The following is a 25,332-nucleotide window of genomic DNA, read 5'->3' as shown; positions in this document are numbered from 1 at the left end:
CTATTTCACAGGATGGATTGACATCAGATATGTATCAATTATACTTAATTGATATGCCAATATTTAACAAAGACATACTTAGTTCATCATATGAAAAACACAATCCATCGCACAAACATTATATTAAATGGAGTTCTGTAATCCGGAAACAACAATAATACGCCTGAATGGAGAATTGTTTAACAGATCCAAATTATAAAAAGCAGTAAACTACAAAGAAACACCAAGCTTTCTTTAAAACTAACAAAAGTTCATGAGCATAAAGTTGTAGGTTATTATTTTTCCTTTTTGATATCCTTAATCAACTTGGTTGAGGAAAGTTGGCTGCTCTCAAGATCTTCTACTGCATCATTTAAAGTCCTCTTTGATGGAGTCAGGGTTGTATTTCCAACTGCTGGGTCATAATCAGCGGATGCGGACAAAGGTTCCTGCCACCACGTGAAGACAGTATATAAACCTTACAATGTATGAATATTAAATGGTAGTTAGATTGTTCTCATTTGAAATAAAAACTTACATCAACACATATTGGTTCATCTTGTGACGAAGGTTCTGGTGTTAGAAGCTTTGACGTGGGCTGCAAAGACAAAATATGATCAGTCCAATTCATACATGAGTGTATTATTTATGTGTTAACAATATGCTTACCTCTTCAGAGCTGAAACTCGCCCTAATTTTCTTACGAATATCTTCATCAGTTTTGAAGCTAATGACAGAAAGTCTCCCTTTGTTAGGCTGAAAAACAGCTCTAATAGCCAATTCCTTCTTTAATATTGCATCAAGTGCATAAGGGAATTCAAGCGGATTATCTTCACCGGCCTACATTAAAGAAATGAATTGAATTACTTACTGAATTATCGCAATATTTATTGTTGATGGTCGGTATATACCTCTATTAAATCATTTTTCATTTGAAGAGCAGACTTTCCAATCAACCTGACGCAATCTCCGTCCCAAAAAATGAACCTGGACTTATATTTACCATCAACAGCCATAATTTCGAGTTTATACCTAAATCAGGGATGATAACATCAGAATTGTGTCTGCTCATTAATCAAATGGAAGAATAAATAGAAAACCAATAAGCCTACATAACGACATACACAATACCTTGGTACCGGCTCAGCACTTATGTGTTTGGCATAACAAATCAGTTTACCATCCTTCAGAGACACACTTTTTGTGCAATCGACACATCCATCATAGTACCACCCTGACTGGCCAGCCTCAAATTTTTCTAAAGTCGCAACAGTAACACATATAGTCTCCTGAAAAATTGTCAAAAGTTATGACACGTAAATATATGAGGCTTCCATCATAATGTTTATTTTTAATCAAAGATTTATTACATGCTGCAGAGAGGTTATTTCAGCAAGACTCATAATTTCAGCCTTCCACACAAACTTATCAAACTCTGAATAATGCGAGCTTTGCGTTGCGTCCACTTGCATACTTGATGAAGATAACAATGACAATTCAGCTTTCAGGCTGTTTGAATAATGAGACAAATTATTAGAACAAAGATTGACATGAATGTTGGCAAAAATTATTAACTTTTACACTTACAGCAACATATATTTTAAATGAGTTTGGATAATTTAGTTTGACATGAATTTTGGAACAAATTATTACCTCTCATTGAGTTTGCTAACTTCATCAATGGTAAAGTCATTTATCACCAACTTGGTCCCGTTCCAAGCGTTTGATATGTTCAAAGGAAACCCTCCTGCAATATACATACAAATCTAAAGTAAAAAAGGAACAAACATGTTGTTATTAAATTTTGGTCTCAAACTGTGTAAACAAATTGAAACATCCAAACCTTGAGCCTCCTTAATTCTTGCATTAATGAGCAGGACAACAATATTGCCTACTTCCTTATGAGTTGTATAATACTCGTGAAGTTGTAGTGCAAGTTGACCCCACAAAGTACATTGCACTTCAGTTTTGCTGTTTTGACCAAAATATTAACCTTAATAATATGCTGATTTGAAAGTTTATTGAATGCAAATACATTGTATAAAAAAATATGCTTATTCAACAACATGAATCATACCTATTATCAGTAATTGAAAAAACAACTTTGCTCTTGTTGTTATCAGCATTGATTTGAGTTTGAGAGATCTCGGTTATTCCCCCAAGAATATCTAAACAGAGAAATGTGTTATATACTGTATAAACTTATACACATATCTTGAATAAATAGTTGATATCAAAATGAAATATATTTATAATAACATACCAACCAAAACATTGGACTGAAATTTTCCCTCAACAATAGCATCCAATCCAAGTATATTCAGGTAACTCACACTAATATCAGGGAGTTCAGCCTTCTTAACCGAAGTTGACCCACAAAATATCAATTTGAAACTATGATTAGTGGACTTAAAAGAGAAATCATTGTTGGAGACTTTGAAATTCTGCATTATGTATGCACATCCAGCAGCGAGTTCATCCTTGTATTTCGATACCAAGAAGGGTGGAACGATGACTTGAATCATATCTCCCTAAAAAATAATAAATAAATAAAAGTTAACGTTACAGACCATATAAGAATGGAAAATGCTGCTTACGATATAAATAGCACTGCACTCATGCTTACACAGATACTCATACCTTAGAATCAACCAAAATCATCTCAATATGTTCCTTTTTTGAAGCACTCGTCACAGACCATATATGTTTGCACCTAACAGCGATCTTCCATAAATCTTTGGACTCATTGATATCCCTCACAGCTTCAATAGGGCGAGCCATAGACGATGCTATAAACTGTAACAAAAACACCACAAATTTATAATCAAATTCAAAATAATAGGATACAGGAAACCGATAACGATTCAAAAACAAACAAAATCAAATAAAACACAAAACATGTATACCGCCAATCGTTCCGGAGTCTTTGAAGATTTGAAAAATGGAGAAAGAAGAGGTTAGGGTATGAAGAGATAGAGAAACGCATTTTTATAGACGGATTGAAATCAAATTGAAGAATGGAAGCGGTATCATTATGCAGTCATATTGGAAGTTGTGTTTTTGATGACTGCACATCAAATGCAGTGTATTGGAACCGTAGGGACTCTTTGTTTATGCAAACTTCAATTTAATATGTAGGGTTAAGGAATATTAGGTTTAGGATATTTGTGTTTTAAACTAAATAAATTAATTAAATTTTATCAACAAAAATTAAGGTATTGACACATCAGCCTTATTTAATACCAAAACAATATAAAGAGAGTAGAAGTGGTTAAGACAGATTAGTCCTTGAAATTAGAATAAGATTAACATTTAATCAAAGGGTGATTAGTGTAATTATCAGGTACTTAGATGTTTATATATTTATAATAGAAAATTCCTGAATTGTCTTATGAGAACAAGAGGTTTTTCAACAAAAATTATAATTAAGGGAATGTTGAATAATTACGTGTCTTAAACGTGTTAATTGGATTTGAGTTCTGCTAGTCATGATAATTGTGTCAATTATTCTTTATAATATTAATATATATTTTTCTTTTATTAAGTTTTTTATCATAGTAACAACAAATTTACTAATTATAGTTAATAAAATATTAAATGTATAAATTAAAATTATTACAGCTAATCAAGTGATTTTTTAATTTGCAGAAAAAGGTTAATTAAAATGGTTTTTATGAAACAAATCGAGTAGTTTGCAAGAACAAATAAATTATTTCTCCCTTATTTTTATTAAAATAATTTTATACATTTTTATTAAAATAATCTTATTAATAATTGAAAAAGTGTATAAAAAATAATTTAAAAAAATAGTTGAGAAAATAATAATTAGGGTCTAATGAATATGAGCAGATGATGTAAAATAATTAATGGAAAAATCTAATGGAAAATCATCCAATAGAAAACAAACAGACAAACCGTTTGTCTTGTCATTAAATTTTTTTTATTTTACACTCTCATCTAATGGAAAATCATCCAATAGAAAACAAACAGACAAACTGTCTTATCATTAATTTTTTTTTATTGAAATAATTAAATGCATGATTGTGATTGATTGACGGTATAAAATTATAAAATGTGCATATCTATTTTCTCTAATAATTATTGTTAGATTGAGATGAGTCACAATGAATCATATATTATTAATTTTCTTAGTACATCTAAATTGAATTTTTGACAAAATAATAAGAATTTAGAAAATTAATAATATATGATTAAATTTGTTGATAAAAATAATTTTATTTTTAATGTCCTTTATAAAACAATACTTATAAATTTATATTTATATAATAGTATTTATTATTAAATGTAAAAAATTATGTAAAATAAATTAAAATATATTGATAAAAAAAAGTAATAAAAAGTGTTATGAGCTGTGTCTTACTAAGAACTTGTTGCTTTTTCCAGTACAATTAAAGGCAACTTTTGCTTTCTCCAAGGAGGCTATTGCAGGCGCTTTGAATATTGAACTGTATAGTATGTGTAAATACTCCTAAATGATCAATTTAAAGTATTTAAATAACCTTTAAACCATTGGGTATTATTGTGTTCTCTCTTATAAATATGGCAAAGTGAAAAAGAGAAAGTAAAGAAAATGAGCATATCATTGATGGGTCAAGTGTGTGATTGTACGTATGTGTGAAGATTAATTGACCATTGCTTGGTAGGGAAGCTTCTGTGCCCCTAGTTTGAATTGTGGTACAATTTGTGTTTGGTTTAACACGTGTAAGGTTTTGTTTTTCAAGTGCTTATAAATCGTTTTCATATGGTGCTTTTCATAAATGCCCCAAAAGTTCTATCTTTAGTCTATATCTTGGAACTCACAAATGTGGTGGGGAGCTCATGGTTCATTTCTTAGTTTTTAAGGCTTTCTAAGGAAACGTAGCCATCTGGTAATGTCTTACTCTCCTATTGCATTGTACTCCCTTTTATAGGAAAAATGTTTTTAAGGAAAAACCTCTTAAATAATTTTAGCCGAATGTTACTTGTACATTTTACATGTATTAACATTTTTTTTCTTCAAAAGTGGCTTGGTATAAAATGAAAGTATGTACACAAATGAGGAGAATTGTCCAACAGATCCTTACATAAGCAAACCACATTTTTAAAAAATTCAAAATTGCCCTTTATGAATGTAGGGATGCATCTCCGAACGCATCCACATCACAATTAAAATGCGCTATTTTTGAGATCCACCACAATTTTGAACAAAATGTGGTCCAGAGATGTCTAAATGGTATTTGAGTGTATTCAGGGATTCATCTTCGAAATTACCCTTACAAGTTTTTTTTTTGAAAAAGCCAAAGAGCATTGAATTAAGAAGGCACAAGTAGTGCAACCAGTACATAGCAGATTTGGTATAAGAGCCAAATCAATAAAATTCTTTTGTTACATTGAGGACAGACTCCTTTGCCAAAATAACTGATACTTTGCAGCACCTTCAACTCACAGCTAGAGTTTCTTGTATTAGATACAACTGTGATGGGAGATAGTCGTGAGGCTCGGAGCCGCAGAAGAGAAGGTTATACTGAACAGCTGCAACCAGCCCGCCACCCCAATCCGCTATTCCGATGAATTACTCCGCACAGCCCAAAACAGGTCTTGGGTTCAGATACCAAAGAGTGGAGATACAGTCTGTGATACCTGCCTTAATATTTAGCCAATTCCAAGACCAACGTTTTACGGTTTTGACCATATTGATCACGTTGATTTCCTTGTTTTTGAATAGCTTTTCGTTCCTTGATCTCCAGATACACCAAATGCAAGCAAACCAAATCACCTTCATGCGGTCGACGAATGCTCTTCCGCAGCTTAATAGACCTTCGAATTGAAGAAGATGGTTACTCCCGTCGTTGCACAAGGCCGTTGACACTCCCAGCCAGTTCAATACTTGGTACCAAATATCTGCAAAAAAAGGACATTCAAAAAATAGGTGGGAGGCCGATTCCTCGTGCCCGCACCCGCTACAACAGCGCAGTGAATCATTACCAATAACTCCCCTCCTAAGCAAGTTGTCTTTTGTGGCTATTCTGTTATGTAGGAGCCTCCAAACAAAGCAAGAGACTTTAGACGGAACAGACTTGTTCCAAATCTTCGACCACGGGAACGTAGCTAAGATGGATCTAGACTCCATGATGTTTTTATAGGCTCCTCTAACAGAATACTCGGTAAGTTGGTACTCTCCAGACCCCTCACAATCTAGGTTTTTTATGTCTACCCACCAACTAGAACATTCTCTTCCGCCCCTTGAGGCTGACCCTAAATTCTCACCATATCTATTACTCAGAGCTTTAAACCAAAGACTCCCGCTTTCGCGCCTTAACTTCCAGCCCCATTTTCCTAATAAAGCTTCGTTAAAGACTCTTAAATTTTTTAATCCTAGTCCCCCCTCTTCTAAGGGTCTACACACATTATCCCAATTCACCCAATTTATTTTTCTCTCCTCTGTGCTCCCGCCCCATAAGAATTGTTTGAAAAGAGATTCGAGTTTCGAAATGATACCTGTAGGAGCCTTGAAGAAAGAGAGATAGTATACCGGGATCGCAGACAAGACTGATTTAATGATGACTACTCGACCTCCGATGGACAAGTGATTGCATTTCCATCTCGATAACCTTTTCCTCACTGAATCTATCACTGGTTGCCAAGTCTCTAAACGCCTCGGGTTTGCTCCGATCGGGAGTCCAAGGTATATGAATGGAGTGGATCCAACCTTGCACTTCAAAATATTGGATGCCTCTTCTAACCAGGTTTGAGGGATGTTAATCCCAATCAAAAAGCTTTTATGAAAGTTCACCTTCAATCCTGACATGAGCTCAAATAACAAGAGAATCGCCTTTATACACCGAATGTTCCCCCACCCTTTTCTTCCGATGATTAAGGTATCGTCGGCGTACTGAAGATGTGTAAAGCATTCATTGCCCTCCCCCTCAAACTTATATCCTATGAAGTCACCTGAGCTCAAGGATTTATTCATCAAGAGATTAAATCCTTCTGCTGCCAATAGAAAGAGAAACGGGGACAGCGGGTCTCCTTGTCTTAGACCTCGGCCCATTTGAAATTCCTTGGACTGTAACGCCCGTATAATTTTAATATTAATTTAATTTTATTATTGAATTAATAATAGGATTATTAAAGAAATTGTGGAAAATAATGAATAAATGAGGTTTTTGGCTTTTGGGCCATATGTGGAAATAGAGGAAGAAGGGGGGGTGATTCTGTAAAACCTTTTTTCTAATTTTATTATTTCATAAACATTGGATTTGGGAACAAAGAAAGAGCGTGAAAGAAAGAAGTCTGAAGAACGAGGAACGTGAAGGAGAACGGTAGAGGGAGAGACCAAGAATCCAGAATTTTCTAAGGTAAGGGGGGACTTGTCTTGGTTATCATCTATTATCGGGTTAGGGGTTGATGATGCTGAATAGATGTAGAATTCGGATCAATTGAGTCATATGATAGGTTTAGGGATTGTGTCAATTGTATGATATTTGACCCCTGTGTTTGAATCTATGATGTATGTGTTGTTATAGTCTCAATTGATGTATATTTGGTGCATTACGAGACGTAATTTGTGTTTTTGTGCATTCTAATTCTCCATGTTCGCACTGGTATGGGTTGGGGTGTTTTGGGATACATGGAATGCTGTCTTTTCTGCAGACTGGGGTTTTTAGAATCGCGGTTCGCGCCGCGTACAGAGGGGAGGCGCCGCGAACCTGAAGGTAGAAGGTCAGGAAGTTTTGTTGCGTTCAGTACGCGCCGCGAACAGGTGACCGCGCCGCGAAGGCGTTGTCCCGATTCGTTCCGCGCCGCGAACATGTGGCCGCGCCGCGAAGGCGTTGTTTCGATTCGTTCCGCGCCGCGAATGTGTGATGGCGCCGCGTGCTGTTGATGTTTTGTGATATTTTAAGAAAGTTCAAAGAGGCATAACTTTCTAATCGTTGGTTCATTTGATGCGCCGTCTTAGGTTAAATGAACCTTATTATACGAGCTATGTGATGATGATATGACTGGTTTTAGAATGATGATAATATATGTTGCTATTTCTTGATGATGATGGTGATTGTAGCAAATATGTGCATGTTTTCGACATGATGATGATAGAATTGAGGTTGAATGATGTTAATATATATGAACATACTCGAATGATGATGATGATTATTGAGGATGATGATGATAATGATATAAGTATGTTATATATGTTGCATTCATTCATGTGCATTGTTGATACTGTATCCATAAGGGATGTGTTGGATCAGTGAAGGGCATGATTCCCATTGTGTGGAATCTGTGCTGGCAGGGCCGTATCTGGATGATGATAGATCGGTCATGGGTTATTCCCATTGGATGACGTTGGTACCACATGCATAGTGTCAGTTCATTCATATGCATGATTTATAACATGATTGGAGGTATTCCAGTGTTGTAAATGTTGATGATGCGTTGGTTGTTACTTGTTTTGTTTTGATTGTCTGTTTATGAAACAATTGGGTGAATGATGCAACTGTGACGTGTTATTGCTTTATAACCTTATAACATTTGTTAATTATGACGGGACTCACCCTTACATGTTGTCATTTTCAGATTGAGGATAGCGGCTGATCGACTCGATGAGGATTAGCTCATGAGTCAGTGTTTTTAGTTAGCGTCAGGTGTCATGCTCTGGTAGTTGTAACACTGGGAACGTTGTTTGGAGTTTTGATTGTAACTTTATATTTATCTGTGTTGGTTGAAGTCTGATACATTTAGTAATAATGTAGACTTGATGATGTATTTTTCCGTTGCGTAGAACATGGTTTGGATAATGAGTTATGATTTTCAGGTGTTCCAATGATGCATGACTTATGTGACGTGTATTTTGTTATTTTGAATTGTGATACCTCTCTACATGTTACTCTGATTTAATAATTGGTTTAATTGCCGCGGGTTAATTAGAGGGGTGTTACAATAGTGGTATCAGAGCATAGTCGGTCGTTGTGACCAGAGTCTTAGTGTCAGTGTCAGTTTTCCTGTGTATACGACTAATACGAGTTATTTGTCGATACTTGTTCTGACTGGATTGTTGTATTTAAGCAGAACAAATGGCTGGAAGGGGAGGAAGAAACGATGATGCTCTTGCTGAGGCTCTGGGCATGATTGCTGGTGTGCTTGGAGGAGGGACTGTAGGAACAGGGATTGGTGCTGATAGGCAACTGGGGAATTTTCAGAGGAGCAATCCTCCATTGTTCAAAGGCACGCACGATCCTGAGGGTGCTCAGAAATGGCTTAAAGAGATCGAGAGGATTTTCCGAGTCATAGATTGTGCTGAGAATCTCAAGGTGAGGTTTGGTACCCACATGTTGTCTGAGGAGGCTGATGACTGGTGGTTGACTACCAAAGCTGAACTGGATGCCGGCGGTACAGCGGTTACTTGGGCTATATTCAAAAGGGAGTTTCTGAGGAGGTATTTTCCTGAGGATGTCAGGGGCAGAAAAGAAGTGGAATTTTTGGAGTTGGTTCAGGGTAACATGACTGTACCAGAATATGCTGCCAAGTTTGTGGAGCTGGCAAAGTACTATGTGCACTACAACAACGACGAAGCCAGTGAATTCTCGAAATGTCTCAAGTTTGAGAATGGCCTTCGTGATGAGATCAAATAGGGTATCAGGTACCAAAGGATCCGGAGATTTGTTGATCTGGTGGATTGTAGCAGGATTTTTGAGGAAGATAGTATCAAGCTGAAGTCATCTCACTCTCGCGAGTTGGTTGACAGAAAGGGGAAGAAGCCTATGGATAGAGGTAAACCATATGGTAGAGGTAAACCTGTTGATTGGAAGAAACCCAGTGGGGGAGATTCCAGTGCTCGTATCAGATGCTACAATTGTGGTGAGATGGGACATCGTAGGAATGAGTGTAAGCTGAACCAGAAGAAGTGCTTCAAGTGTGAGGAAGTGGGTCATGTCGCGGCTGATTGTAAGAAGAGAGTTGTGACTTGTTACAACTGTGGTGAAGAGGGTCACATCAGTCCTAATTGTCCTAAGCCAAAGAAGAACCAATCGGGAGGAAAAGTTTTTGCTTTGACCGGGTCAGAGACCACTCCAGAGGACAGATTGATTAAAGGTACGTGTTTCATTCATGGCACACCTTTAGTTGCGATTATTGATACTGGAGCAACTCATTCTTTTATTTCTTTGGACTGTGCTACGAGATTAAATCTTGAGATATCTGACATAAATGGAAGTATGATTATTGACACTCCTGCGTCGGGTTCAGTGACTACTTCGTCTGCATGCTTGAATTGTCCGGTTGACATTTTTGGTAGAGAATTCGGAATGGACTTAGTGTGCCTTCCGTTGAAAGAACTTGATGTAATCCTGGGAATGAACTGGTTGGAGTTCAACCGTGTTCATATCAACTGTTTTGAGAAGACGGTAATTTTTCCTGAAGAGGTTAGTGCTGATGATCTGGAAATGACAGCTAGGCAGGTGAATGAGGCTATCGGAGATGGTGCAACAGTATTTATGTTGTTCGCATTGATGAATGTGAAAGAAAAGGTGGCTAGTAGCGAATTACCTGTGGTGTGTGAATTTCCAGAAGTTTTTCCTGAAGATGTAAATGAATTACCACCGGAAAGAGAAGTGGAGTTTTCTATTGATTTAATTCCGGGAACTAGTCCAGTGTCGATGGCACCGTATCGGATGTCTCCATCTGAGTTGACCGAACTGAAGAAGCAGTTAGAAGAATTGCTGGAGAAGAAATTTATTCGTCCTAGTGTTTCTCCATGGGGTGCGCCTGTGTTGCTAGTAAAGAAGAAAGAGGGTTCGATGAGGCTGTGCGTAGATTACAGACAATTGAACAAGGTTACTATCAAGAATCGGTATCCATTGCCGAGGATTGATGATTTGATGGATCAGTTGGTTGGAGCGCGGGTATTTAGTAAAATTGATTTGAGGTCTGGGTATCACCAGATACGTGTGAAAGATGATGACATTCAGAAGACTGCTTTTAGAACAAGGTATGGACATTACGAGTATTCGGTAATGCCGTTTGGAGTTACTAATGCACCTGGTGTTTTTATGGAGTATATGAACAGAATATTTCATCCTTATCTCGACAAGTTTGTGGTGGTATTTATCGACGATATCCTGATATATTCTAAGAATGAGGAAGAACATGCCGAACACCTCAGAACTGTGTTAGAACTGTTGAAGGAGAAGCAACTTTATGCCAAACTGTCGAAGTGTGAATTCTGGTTAGAGGAAGTTAGTTTTCTTGGACATGTGATTTCTAAGAATGGTATTGCTGTTGATCCTACAAAGATAGAAGCCGTGTCTCAGTGGGAAGCTCCGAAGTCAGTATCAGAGATTCGTAGTTTTCTTGGCCTTGCAGGTTATTACAGGAAGTTTATTGAAGGATTTGCAAAGTTAGCGTTGCCGTTAACTAAACTAACCAGGAAGGGACAAGCTTTTATTTGGGATGCAAAGTGTGAAGAGGGATTCCAAGAGCTGAAGAGAAGGTTGACTAGTGCTCCTATCTTGATTTTGCCGAATCCGACAGAATCATTTGTGATTTACTGTGATGCGTCACTAATGGGTTTAGGCGGTGTGTTAATGCAAAATCAGCAAGTAGTTGCTTATGCGTCGAGACAACTTAAAGTACATGAGAGGAATTATCCGACTCATGATTTGGAGTTGGCAGCTGTAGTGTTCGTTTTGAAGTTGTGGCGACACTATTTGTATGGTTCGAGATTTGAGGTATTCAGTGATCATAAGAGCCTGAAGTATCTCTTTGACCAGAAAGAGTTGAATATGAGGCAGAGAAGATGGTTAGAATTCCTGAAAGATTATGATTTTGGCTTGAATTACCATCCGGGTAAGGCAAACGTTGTTGCTGATGCATTGAGTAGGAAAACCTTGCATATGTCTATGCTAATGGTGAAGGAATTGGATTTGATTGAACAATTCAGAGACTTGAGTTTGGTATGTGAAGGTACTCCTACTAGTGTCAAATTGGGTATGTTGAAGCTGACTAGTGGCATTCTGGAAGAGATCAGAGAGGGTCAGAAAGATGATGTTGAGTTAATAGATAAGTTGACTTTGATTAATCAAGGCAAGGGTGGTGAATTTAGAATTGATGAAAATGGTATACTGAGGTTTGGTGATCGAGTGTGTGTCCCTGATATTGTTGAACTCCGGAAACGTATTTTAGAGGAAGGACACCGTAGTGGGTTGAGTATTCATCCTGGTGCTACCAAGATGTATCATGATTTGAAAAAGTTGTTTTGGTGGCCGAGAATGAAGAAAGAAATTGCCGAGTTTGTGTACTCTTGTTTAATTTGCCAGAAGTCAAAGATTGAGCATCAGAAGCCGTCTGGGTTTATGCAACCGATGTTTATTCCTGAGTGGAAGTGGGATAGCATATCAATGGATTTTGTGTCGGGTTTGCCGAGGACTGGCAAGAATTGTGAAGCTATCTGGGTCGTGGTAGACAGGTTGACGAAATCTGCACATTTTATACCGGTGAGAATGGATTATCCGATGGAGAAGCTAGCTCAGTTGTATATCGAGAAGATAGTTAGTCTTCATGGTATTCCTTCAAGTATCGTGTCAGACAGAGATCCGAGGTTTACGTCTAAGTTCTGGGAAGGTTTGCAGAAGGCTTTAGGTACAAAACTGAGGTTGAGTTCTGCTTATCATCCGCAGACGGATGGACAGACTGAGAGGACAATACAGTCGTTAGAAGATTTGTTACGTGCTTGTGTGCTGGAAAAAGGAGGTACTTGGGATAGCTATCTGCCTTTGATCGAGTTTACTTACAACAATAGTTATCATTCAAGTATTGGTATGGCTCCTTTTGAGGCTTTGTATGGTAGGAGATGTAGGACGCCGTTGTGTTGGTATGAATCTGGTGAGAGTGCTGTGATCGGGCCAGAAATTGTACAACAGACTACGGAGAAGATTAAGATGATTCAGGAGAAGATGAGAGCTTCTCAGAGTCGTCAGAAGAGTTACTATGATAAAAGAAGGAAGACACTTGAATTTCAAGAGGGAGATCATGTGTTTATGAGAGTTACTCCTATGACAGGAATTGGTCGGGCATTGAAGTCAAGGAAGTTGACTCCGCGTTTTATTGGACCGTTCCAAATTTCTGAAAAGGTGGGAGAATTGGCATATCGTGTCGCTTTGCCGCCGATGCTTGCAAACTTGCACGACGTGTTTCATGTGTCTCAATTGAGGAAGTACATTTCAGATCCGTCCCATGTGATCCAAGTAGACGATGTACAGGTAAAAGACAACTTAACGGTTGAAACGTTGCCTGTAAGGATTGAAGATAGAAGGCTGAAGCAATTGCGTGGCAAGGAAATAGCTTTAGTCAGAGTAGCTTGGGGAGGACCAGCTGAAGGAAATGTTACCTGGGAGCTAGAGAGCCAGATGAAAGATTCCTATCCGGAACTCTTTGCTTGAGGTATGTTTTCGAGGACGAAAACTCTTCTAGTGGGGGAGAGTTGTAACGCCCGTATAATTTTAATATTAATTTAATTTTATTATTGAATTAATAATAGGATTATTAAAGAAATTGTGGAAAATAATGAATAAATGAGGTTTTTGGCTTTTGGGCCATATGTGGAAATAGAGGAAGAAGGGGGGTGATTCTGTAAAACCTTTTTTCTAATTTTATTATTTCATAAACATTGGATTTGGGAACAAAGAAAGAGCGTGAAAGAAAGAAGTCTGAAGAACGAGGAACGTGAAGGAGAACGGTAGAGGGAGAGACCAAGAATCCAGAATTTTCTAAGGTAAGGGGGGACTTGTCTTGGTTATCATCTATTATCGGGTTAGGGGTTGATGATGCTGAATAGATGTAGAATTCGGATCAATTGAGTCATATGATAGGTTTAGGGATTGTGTCAATTGTATGATATTTGACCCCTGTGTTTGAATCTATGATGTATGTGTTGTTATAGTCTCAATTGATGTATATTTGGTGCATTACGAGACGTAATTTGTGTTGTTTGTGCATTCTAATTCTCCATGTTCGCACTGGTATGGGTTGGGGTGTTTTGGGATACATGGAATGCTGTCTTTTCTGCAGACTGGGGTTTTTAGAATCGCGGTTCACGCCGCGTACAGAGGGGAGGCGCCGCGAACCTGAAGGTAGAAGGTCAGGAAGTTTTGTTGCGTTCAGTACGCGCCGCGAACAGGTGACCGCGCCGCGAAGGCGTTGTCCCGATTCGTTCCGCGCCGCGAACATGTGGCCGCGCCGCGAAGGCGTTGTTTCGATTCGTTCCGCGCCGCGAATGTGTGATGGCGCCGCGTGCTGTTGATGTTTTGTGATATTTTAAGAAAGTTCAAAGAGGCATAACTTTCTAATCGTTGGTTCATTTGATGCGCCGTCTTAGGTTAAATGAACCTTATTATACGAGCTATGTGATGTTGATATGACTGGTTTTAGAATGATGATAATATATGTTGCTATTTCTTGATGATGATGGTGATTGTAGCAAATATGTGCATGTTTTCGACATGATGATGATAGAATTGTGGTTGAATGATGTTAATATATATGAACATACTCGAATGATGATGATGATTATTGAGGATGATGATGATAATGATATAAGTATGTTATATATGTTGCATTCATTCATGTGCATTGTTGATACTGTATCCATAAGGGATGTGTTGGATCAGTGAAGGGCATGATTCCCATTGTGTGGAATCTGTGCTGGCAGGGCCGTATCTGGATGATGATAGATCGGTCATGGGTTATTCCCATTGGATGACGTTGGTACCACATGCATAGTGTCAGTTCATTCATATGCATGATTTATAACATGATTGGAGGTATTCCAGTGTTGTAAATGTTGATGATGCATTGGTTGTTACTTGTTTTGTTTTGATTGTCTGTTTATGAAACAATTGGGTGAATGATGCAACTGTGACGTGTTATTGCTTTATAACCTTATAACATTTGTTAATTATGACGGGACTCACCCTTACATGTTGTCATTTTCAGATTGAGGATAGCGCCTGATCGACTCGATGAGGATTAGCTCATGAGTCAGTGTTTTTAGTTAGCGTCAGGTGTCATGCTCTGGTAGTTGTAACACTGGGAACGTTGTTTGGAGTTTTGATTGTAACTCTATATTTATCTGTGTTGGTTGAAGTCTGATACATTTAGTAATAATGTAGACTTGATGATGTAGTTTTCCGCTGCGTAGAACATGGTTTGGATAATGAGTTATGATTTTCAGGTGTTCCAATGATGCATGACTTATGTGACGTGTATTTTGTTATTTTGAATTGTGATACCTCTCTACATGTTACTCTGATTTAATAATTGGTTTAATTGCCGCGGGTTAATTAGAGGGGTGTTACATGGACGGTCTCCCATTTACTAAAATCGAAACTGAATTTGATTGGAGGCATTCAGAGATCCAGCTCCTCCATCTTTCATGGAACCCCATCTTTTGCATGACGTAGTTGAGAAAATTCCAATCAACCGAGTCGAAAGCTTTTTCAAAATCTACCTTGAACATTAATACGTCTTTTTTCTTTCTTTTCGCTTCATCCACAATTTCGTTTGCAATGAGAATTCCATCCAGAATTTGTCTTCCAGAGATGAAAGCTGACTGTGTTTCTGACACCATGGAGCCAATTACCTTTTTCATTCTGTTTGCTAAGACTTTGGCTATCACCTTTTAAATGCATCCGATTAAGGAGATAGGTCTGAACTCAGACACTTTTGTGGGATTCTTTTTCTTCGGCACCAACACTATGAATGAGCAATTTGCTCCCCTTACTATACGACCATTCGAGTGAAAATCTGACATAACGCGAAAGAAGTCGTTTTTAATATCTTCCCAAAATTCTTTTATGAATCCGAAGTTCACACCATCTGGCCCTAGGCTTTTCGAACTTTCACATTCCCATACTGCCTTACGCACTTCCTCTTCTGAGAATTTCTTAACCAGCTCTTCATTTTCCGTGTTGCTGATTCTCTTGAAATCTATATTGCACGGTAAAGGTCTGCTGCCCCGGGCTGAGAATTGTTTTTGGAAGTGCTCGACAATTGCATCTTTTATTTCGTTAACTTCACTCAACATTCTGCCATTATGTTCCAAGCTTATAATTTCATTTTCTCTACTTCTCTTATTAATACAGCCATGAAAATACTTTGTGTTTGCATCTCCTTCCTTCAGCCATTTTGCTCTGGATTTCTGCCATTGGATGCTACAAAATGGAACTATTTCAGAGATAAATAAAAAATGGAACTATTTCAGAGATTAATCTCATAAACCCTCCATGATTTACATCAAAACAACTCCATTGTCAAAACATTTGATTTTTGTGAGGCCAAAATTCATACATTAACTCATATTAACTTAAATCAACGTAAAATTAAAATTAAAGAGGGTAAAAAGTCACACATTAATAAAAAATTCAAGATAATTCATATATAACAGGAGTTTGAAAATACCAAAAAAAAAATACATCCCAATATAAACTTCTGGGTATGTCCAACCACCTGCCTCCCCCGCTGCCTGTACTACACAACATTATATAACTCGCTAACCATGGTCTGGACGAGAGCCAACTAAGGAGAACCATCCTCAGTGGGTCGTGTCTTTATGTCTCCTCTACTTATCTTTGTAATACGCCGTCATGCTTTATGCCTGGTCATCTTGAACCTCAAGTACCTCCTGGTTATTTGACCTATGTGGTTCTCTAGAAGTGTCTGACATCATTATAATGTGTGACAACCTATAGAACCATGAAAAGTAGCCCTCAACACAAGCTCAATGTACATGATCTGGCTCCTGACAACACTCCTCTAGTACCAAGTGACTCTCGAAATCATCTAGTATCCTCCACAGGTCTTTGTGGAGGACGATGGGAGGAGCAAACTCGTGGGGAGGTCCCGAAATAATTCGCGAGTAGCCAAACATGCATATCACTCGCTCAGGAAGATAGGGATACATAAGAAATGACCCACGTGTCAACCATCTAGAGTATAAGGAAATGAATTCAAACTAACGCGTGTGGCGGTGACCTTCATACGGGCAAAAGCAAATTTCATCTGGTACCATACAGTCAAGAGAGACTCTGAATGGCTTGAACGCACCATTCCCACTGCACGGAATAAAAGCAGCTGCACGTGACCAATCCTCTATTTATGTAAGCACAACTTTCCACCCGGTGATGCAATGGAAGTGAGATGATCCACCCTTGGAAATATTTCGGATATAATATTAGCAACAAGTGTAACACATGAATTATGACAATATCATTGACAAGAAATTACCGTAAGTAGCGTGCACCATCAACTACTTTGTCTTCCAAAGACAACTCTCACCCAACTTCAGTATATGTAGACCAAAGAGGCAGCCCCCAATTGCACTCGTGAATCGCAGACAGGCCTGTGAAGTACTTGAGGTATACCACATCAACATATGTTGCAATTTTGTCCACGAACATGGACGTGCCAACCAAGAACAAGAGGTAACACCTCAATGCGCAATGTCAGTGGTACTCAACTCGCTCATCATCACCATTGGCAATCGTAGCCCCCTTCACATGATCATTATAAAGATTTTCCAAAAGTAAAAATCGTGCATGACCACCTCTAGTGCGAGCTGTCTCCTCTAACGCCTTACCTGGGTCAATCCCTAATAATCTGACCATCAGATCGAACCTTTCCTCTTGCCTGATCCTCCCGTGGTCCAGTAATCTCCCCTTGATGGAAAGATGCAGTAGGCATGAGATGTCATCCAAAGTGATGGTCATCTCGCCTATAGGTAGGTGAAAATACGATGTCTTTGAGTTCCACCTCTCTGTAAAATCCGTATGTATGTCTTGGTTTATGGTCACATATGTAGATGAACATAAACCAACAAGACCATAATAACGGATAACATCACTGAACCAACGACCACTGGGCTGTGGCAACACCGGCATTTTTCTGTCGTGGTTAATCATTTTCAAATAATCACGCTCCTAAAAAAAAAGAAAACATAATCAATATGGATTTAATTAGTTATACATATATATATATATATATATATATATATATATATATGTATTGCAAAAGAAAAAAATATACCTCTCCATTTCAGGCATGCCTATCAACATGCTCTGCATAATTATAAAGTAAGGAAGTGTCATATGACCCTCCTGGATAACTCTCTAATGGGGCATGCTGCCATACCTAGAACACGAATTTGTATTTTGGCACTCTCTCTCTCTCTCTCTCTCTCTCTAAAGTTTTATTTTAAATTTTTCTCATTAATTCTTATAGCCAAATGCTTTTGTAAGGAAAAAACCATTTGTGAATGAGGTCTCTCTTTTAGTTCTAAAGGGGTAGAGTTGTATACATTCACCAAGGTAACTATGTTTATAAACCTTGGCTTAATATTGTCCAAAAAAGGATTATATATGTGGTTCAAAGCTAAACATGTTAAAAGCTTATGGTTGGGAATTGTGTGATCAGTTCCTAGGTTGAGGATTATATAGCTTTGATAGTCTTCTCTTATGTCTTGGTTGGTTGAAGAATAACTGGTATAACAATTTTCATAGGTTTTGAGATTAGTCCGTTTAAAATATCAAGGTTATTGGTTATCATGTTAAATCCAAAAGGGAGCTCATATATATTTTGGAACTTGAATAATAACCTCTACAACGTCTGTGTTCGTGGAGAGAGGACTAACAAAGTTTTAAAAAAGGATCAATTATGTTTGCTCCCCGAGTTTTAAGAATGAGAGAACAAAATTGGGAGAATCCAGCTGTACTTAAAGAATTGGAGGGTTTCCTTATAAACATCTTCCATGGTGATATGCAAATAAGTTTGGGAAAAATATGGATCAAAACCATCTAGACCAGATGCACTATCTTTCTTAAGAGAGATCATTGCATTATGGACCTCCTCCAATGTAGGCAATAAAGCCAATAAGGTGCTGTCTCGTTCATAAACTAAAGATGGAATAACTTCATCCACCAAGCTAAAGTCTTGCAAAGTAGAAATTTTATTAAATAAGTCATGAAATTGGTCAAACACATGATTGGTTATCTGATATTTCTTTGTGACTACTTGCTTATTCACTTTGAGGAAGTTTATCTACATGTTTGCATTCTCGGTCTTAGCCATTCTATGAAAAACTTTGTGTTCTTGTCGCGATCAGATTGCCACTTGATTCTAGCCTTTTATCTCCAAAAATTCTCCTTAATGCTATGGGCATGGTCAAGGTTATATCAAGCTTTCCTTTTTTGGTATGCGAGTATATTATTGTGAATTGTGTAGGCTATTGAAGCCTAAATTTTTTTGTATATCAACCTTAGCTTGTTTCAGATTATCTTGAACATTTCAAAATATTTCTTTATTCCATAACTCCAGTTTGGACTTAAGAATTTGAAGCTTTCTATTTAAGATATACATTGGGAAACCTACCACATTTTTGGCCTAATAAGATTCAATAACATCTAAACATTTAGAATGCTTGCTCCACATTTGGAGAAAACTGGATTGAGATATAAATTTTGTGTCATCTTAGTCAAAATATAACAAAAGAGGATAATAGTCTGAGTTGGTTTTAATAAAGGTAGAGAAACAAATTTTGGTAGATGCATCAATCCATTTGTTTGCCCACGAGTTACTAAAAACTCCACGTCTTCTTACACTCCTCCTATAATCATAGCCTTATCAGGTGGGAGATTCTTAATCTCTAATTGGGATGCACCAATAAACTCATATTCAGTTGAGAAATCATAGTGATATTAGATTCCTACACGAGTTATCTGTTTCTCAAGAGCAATAATTTGTCTGTAGATACATTTTTGTTGATCATGAGTTTTTGGGATCTCCTCCTCCTCATCGTTGGTTTGATTTGATGGTTGATAACATTTTCTTTGGTGTCATTTGGTTCTCCTACATGAGTCACAACACGAGGTTCGACTTGAGGTTGAGTCTCATCCACCACCACTACAATCTTACCTTTCTCCTTTGTAGCATCATCTTGGTTAGAATATTTTCTTTTAACTTGTTTGTAAACACTTTTGGTTTCCTTCTTCTTCTTATCATTCTGCACATATGGAATGTCTTTAATTTTCCTTCTCTTGCAAGCTTCCGAGTTATAGCCCCCAATTTACACATGGAATAGAAGTATGGTATGTTCTGATACTCCAGCTCTACAAAGAGTGCATATCATATTCTTTCAACAAGAACCCTGTACCTTAGCTCTTTGGTCAGTTCCATGTCCACTAGGGCTCTCACAAAATGACCAAAAGGCCTCTCAAAGTTTCCTTTACTTGTTTCACAATTTTTGCATAGAGGTGCTCCAATACTAATTACTATTGGCAAAGACTATCTTAGGTCTTTAGTACCTTTGATCCTAACCTTGAATTCATACCCATACTTGAGCCGAGGTTTGCTTTAGATGACCGGGGTTGAAGTATTTGCTCTATGGATATAGCTTGAGAAATCTAGGGTTGATGTTCCATGTGTTAATCGACCTAATTTTTCTAAAATAATCCAAAGCAGAGAATGAGAGCTCATAGTAGCCTTTGTTAAAATTAAGGTTATTTTTGTGTTTAGGGAAAGTGTTTATAAATATTGGAGGCTTGAATAGAAACTTGATAGGTAAGAGATTTTTTTATAGAAGAGCGCACTTTGTATTTTGCTTGATACAAATGTGTGAGATTACACCTCTATTTATAGTACTCTAAGGAGAAATCTAGACTCATTAATTCTAGAGAGTTCTCAATCCTAGAAATTCAAAGAGTATTCTAGAGAATATTACAATAATAAGAAATATCTAGACAATCCAAACACTACAAAATTTCTCTAGAAACATTATCCAAAATTATCTAAACCCAAAATAACTAAGCCCAAAATACCAAATAATAATTAGGCCCAAATCAAGTTTATTATTTCAACATCCCCCCTTAAACTTGATTTGTGACTCCAAGCATACTCCTTAGCTTTACGAAAGTTTCCAACTTGAGTGGCTTGGTGAAAATGTCGGCAGCTTGATCTTGAGACATCACATACTTCAACTTCACCTCCTTTCTCTCTATGCATTCTCTTATGAAGTGGTAACGTGTGTCGATGTGCTTACTTCTTTCATGAAAGACGAGATTCTTTGCTAAAGCAAATGTTAATTTATTTTCAACACATATTTCCATAGGATCTTTTGGTGGCATCTTCAACTCTTTCAGCAAGTTCCTTAGCCAAACTGCATGATAAACACATGATGTGGCAGCGACATACTCGACTTCACAAGTTGATAGTGTGACTATAGGTTGCTTCTTTGACATCCAAGTGAGAGCAGTATCTCCCATAAAGAACACAAAACTAGTAATGCTCTTTCTATCATCCAAGTCTCCACTCCAATCGCTATCACTATAGCCAACAATCTCATAATTGTTAGAAGAGTAATAGTGCAAGCCAAAGTTTGTTGTACCTTTGATGTATCGAAGGATTCTCTTTGCCGCCTTGAAGTGAGTTATTGTCGGAACTTCCATGTAGCGACTTACGACTCCTACAACATAGAGAATATTCGGCCTTATACATGTCAAGTAACGTAAACTTCCAACCAAACTTTTGTAAATAGTTGGATCCATAATCTCTCCATTTTCATGCTTGCTGAACTTGCTTCCACATTCCATCGGGGTGTCAACTGGATTGGCGTCATCCATCTTGAATTTCTTAAGTACTTCTTTGGCATAGCCTTCTTGGGTGATGAAAATTCCTTTGTCTCCTTGCTTTACTTTGATGCCGAGATAATATGCCATGAGCCCCAAATCTGTCATCTCAAATTCATTTGACATGTCTTTCTTGAACTCTTAGAACATGCTTGGATTGTTCCATGTGAAAATCAAGTCATCTACATACAAGAATACAATCAAAATATCTCTACTTTGCGCTTTGATATAAAGTGCATGCTCATATGGACACTTAATGAAGTTCTTGTCTTGAAAGTACTTGTCGATTCGAACATTCCAAGCTTTTGGTGCTTGCTTGATACCGTACAACGCCTTCTTCAACTTCAAGACTTTTTCTTCTTGCCCTTTTACTTCATAGCCCGATGGTTGCTTGATATAAACTTCTTCTTTGAGTAAACGATTCAAGAAGGACGAATTCACATCCATTTGATAGATCTTCCATTTATTTTGGGCTTCCAAAGAAATGATCAGTCTAATAGTTTCAAGACGAGCAACGGGAGAAAATACCTCATCATAGTCAATCCGTGTCTTTGACTATATCCTTTTTCCACCAATATGTCTTTATATATCTCCACGTCTCCTTTTGCATTCTTCTTTGCCTTGTACACCTATCTTACTCCGATTGTTTTGTGTCCTCGTGGAAGTTTAGTAAGTTCCCACGTATCATTATTTGTGATTGACTTGATTTCTTCGTCCACGACGTCTCTCCACTTTATGTTTTCCGTCGCTTCTTGGTAGCTTAGAGGCTCACAATCACCAAAAAGACAAAAGAGGTTAATGTCGTTTAGGTTTTCGGTTACCTCATAAAGCTCTTCAATGATCCTTAGTCGTGGTGTCCTCTCACTTGAGCTTCTTTCTTCCAACCTTGGTGTCGGTGAGGTCAGTGGTGTAAGATGTTCCTCTATCATTGGTTGTTCAATTTCTTCTTCTTCTTCTTGAACACTCCAATCCCAACAATCTTCTTCATCGAACTCCACGTCGCGACTTATGACGATCTTTCCACTATTTGGATTATAAAGCTTGTATCCTTTGGAACTTGATTCGTAACCTACGAACACATATTTCTCACTTTTACCATCGATCTTTGTTCTTCTTTCGTCTGGAACATGGGTATAAGCAATACTTCCAAACACTTTAAGGTGAGAGATCCTGGGCTTCCTTCCACTCCATGCTTCTTGTGGTATCTTCTCGTGCACACTTCTTGTTGGGGAGTGATTTGTCAAGTAAACCGCACATGCCAATGCTTCAGCCCAAAACTCCTTCAGCATCTTCTTGCTCTTGAGCATGCTTCGCACCATGTTAAGTATGGTTCGGTTCTTTCTCTCTGTTACTCCATTTTGTTGTGGCGATCTTGGCACAGTCAATGGACGAAGGATTCCATGGTCTTCACAATATTTGTTGAACTCATTTGAAGTGAACTCTCCTCCTCGATCATATATCATGGCCTTAATGGAAAGACCACTTTCTTTCTCCGCAAGAGATTTAAACTTAAAAGTTTTCAAACACTTATGACTTCTCCTTCAAGAAATAAACCCATGTTTTTTCTAGAATAATCATCAATAAATAGGAGAAAGTACTTACTCTTGCTAAAAGAGTTGGGTTTGATTGGTCCACAAACATCTGTGTGTATGAGCTCTAGCGGCTTTGTGGCTCTTGATGTTGATTCCTTTGGAAAGATTTTTCGGAATTGCTTCCCAATTAGATATCCTTCGCAGAGTTGGTCTGGGTGGTTGATGCTAGGAAAGCCTCTCACCATCTCCTTCTTTGCCAAACGTTCTAGACCATCGAAGTTGAGATGCCCAAATCGTAGATGCCATAGCAATGAAGAATCAGCATAGCAAGCCTTGAGACACTTTGCCACATCATTTTGAATGTTCGAAAGGAACATTCTATTCTTTGACATAGACACCTTAGCAATCAAGTTATGTCTACAATCTCTTAAGAAAAGACTATGTTCTTCCAAGTGGATGTCATAGCCTTTCTCTAATAATTGTCCCAAGCTCAAAATATTATTCTTCATGTTAGGCACATAGTAGACATTGAATATGAGTTGATGACTATTATTCTTCAAGCGTATAAGAATTTTACCTTTTCCTTTGACTGATATCTTTGAGTTATCTCCAAATGAGACATCACCAGTTGCCACTTCATTGATCTCTACAAACATGCTTCGATCCCCGCACATGTGGTTGCCTACACTAGTGTTAAGGTACTACTTGTTTTTTTTATCTTCAACTTGGTTTTGACATGCGAGTAGCAAAGTTTCTCCTTCTCCATCTTTTTCTTCTACAAAGTTAGCTAACTCTTCAACCTTCTTCGAGAATCTACACTCGGATGCATAGGGACCAATCTTGTTGCAATTGAAGCACTTGATTTGTGATTTTCTTACCTCGACCGTGAATTTTCTCTTCCACGACCTCTTGTCGCTTGTGGATTCCAACTTCTTTCACAATTGTTGAAGTTGTTAGAGTAGTTGTTGTAACCTTCTCTTCCTTCTCTTCCATGTCCTCGTCCATGATCTCGTCCTCTTTGGCTCTTGTAGTTTACATAGTTTGCTTCCTTTATGTTGAGTTGTAGTAGTTGCTCTATAGCCTCCTTTTGTTTAGTTTTTCTCTTTTGTTTTTCTTCATATGCTTGTAAGGAACCCATGAGTGGCTCTATGATCATGGTTTTTAAATCCTTGTTTTCTTCAATGTTGGTAACAATGAAGTCAAAACTTGGATTTAAAGTGCGAAGTATTTTCTCCATGACTTTCACATCATCAACATCTTCACCATTTATTTTAAGTTGATTGACTACGACCAATACTCGAAAAAAATAATCAGAAATTGACTCAGACTCCTCCATAAACAAACGTTCAAAGTCACCTCTAAGAGTTTGAAGACAAATCTTTTTTACCTGCTCAACTCCTTTGTTGCAAGTTTGAAGCTTGTCCCATGTTTCTTTGGCCGTCGTTGCGTTGGATATCTTTTCAAAAGTATCTTCATCCACCAATTGATAAATGAGGAAGAGAGCTTTCTTGTCTCTGTTTCTTGACTCCTTCAATGTATCTTTTGCACCTTGACTTAGTGAGGCTTCATCTTGCTCCTTAAAGCCTTTCTCAACGACATCCCACACATCTTGAGATCCTAGTAGCGCCTTCATCTTGATACTCCAATTATCATAGTTGTTCTTAGTGAGCATCGACATTTGAAAAGGGAAACCTCCATTCACCATCTTTTGAGGACCTTGAAGCTCTGGTACCACTTTGTTGGAATTAAGGTTGTTTATGCGTTTAGGGAAAATGTTTAGAAATATTGGAGGCTTGAATATAAATTTGATAGGTAAGAGATTTTTTTTTATGAAAGAGAGAACTTTGTATTTTGCTTGATACAAAAGTGTGAGATTACATCTCTATTTATAGTACTCTAAGTAGAACTCTAGACTCATTAATTCTAGAGAGTTCTCAATCCTAGAAATTCAAAGAGCATTCTAGAGAATATTACAATAATAAGTAATATCTAGACACTCCAAACACTACAAAATTTCTCTAAAAACATTATTCAAAATTATCTAAAACCCAAAATAACTAAGCCAAAAATACCAAATAATAATTAGGCCCAAATCAAATTTATTATTCCAACAGTCTCTACCTATGAATGTGATATCCCATTTCCCTATAGGC

General features: G+C 37.6%; 2 protein-coding genes and 2 long non-coding RNA genes across 4 annotated transcripts; all 4 read right to left on the bottom strand.

Annotated features, from left to right (window-relative positions):
* Positions 1 to 229: 229 nt before the first annotated feature.
* On the bottom strand, positions 230 to 1,486 carry LOC131637922 (uncharacterized). Its single transcript, XR_009294530.1, has 5 exons — positions 1,350 to 1,486; positions 1,111 to 1,268; positions 649 to 1,011; positions 518 to 577; positions 230 to 428 (listed from the first exon to the last, which is right to left on the bottom strand). It is a non-coding gene; the product is annotated as an uncharacterized LOC131637922 (long non-coding RNA).
* A 146-nt stretch (positions 1,487 to 1,632) lies between these two features.
* Positions 1,633 to 2,148, bottom strand: LOC131637916 (uncharacterized). The gene is made up of 3 exons (XR_009294529.1): positions 2,057 to 2,148; positions 1,823 to 1,950; positions 1,633 to 1,726 (listed from the first exon to the last, which is right to left on the bottom strand). It is a non-coding gene; the product is annotated as an uncharacterized LOC131637916 (long non-coding RNA).
* An 80-nt stretch (positions 2,149 to 2,228) lies between these two features.
* On the bottom strand, positions 2,229 to 2,961 carry LOC131637918 (uncharacterized). Its single transcript, XM_058908483.1, has 3 exons — positions 2,886 to 2,961; positions 2,620 to 2,775; positions 2,229 to 2,510 (listed from the first exon to the last, which is right to left on the bottom strand). Exons 2-3 carry the CDS (start codon positions 2,758 to 2,760, stop codon positions 2,229 to 2,231), a joined length of 423 nt encoding a protein of 140 aa, XP_058764466.1. The 5' UTR covers positions 2,761 to 2,775; positions 2,886 to 2,961.
* Positions 2,962 to 24,053: 21,092 nt separating this feature from the next.
* LOC131637917 (uncharacterized) lies at positions 24,054 to 24,884 on the bottom strand. The gene has a single exon (XM_058908482.1). The coding sequence runs from the start codon at positions 24,882 to 24,884 to the stop codon at positions 24,054 to 24,056; it is 831 nt and encodes a 276-aa protein (XP_058764465.1).
* Positions 24,885 to 25,332: the final 448 nt, after the last annotated feature.

The sequence above is a fragment of the Vicia villosa genome, unplaced genomic scaffold, assembly GCF_029867415.1.
Source record: "Vicia villosa cultivar HV-30 ecotype Madison, WI unplaced genomic scaffold, Vvil1.0 ctg.002110F_1_1, whole genome shotgun sequence".
In the NCBI taxonomy this organism is placed as follows: domain Eukaryota; kingdom Viridiplantae; phylum Streptophyta; class Magnoliopsida; order Fabales; family Fabaceae; genus Vicia; species Vicia villosa.
The sequence above is the reverse complement of the archived record's forward strand: the minus strand, read 5'-3'. Positions and strand labels throughout refer to the sequence as shown.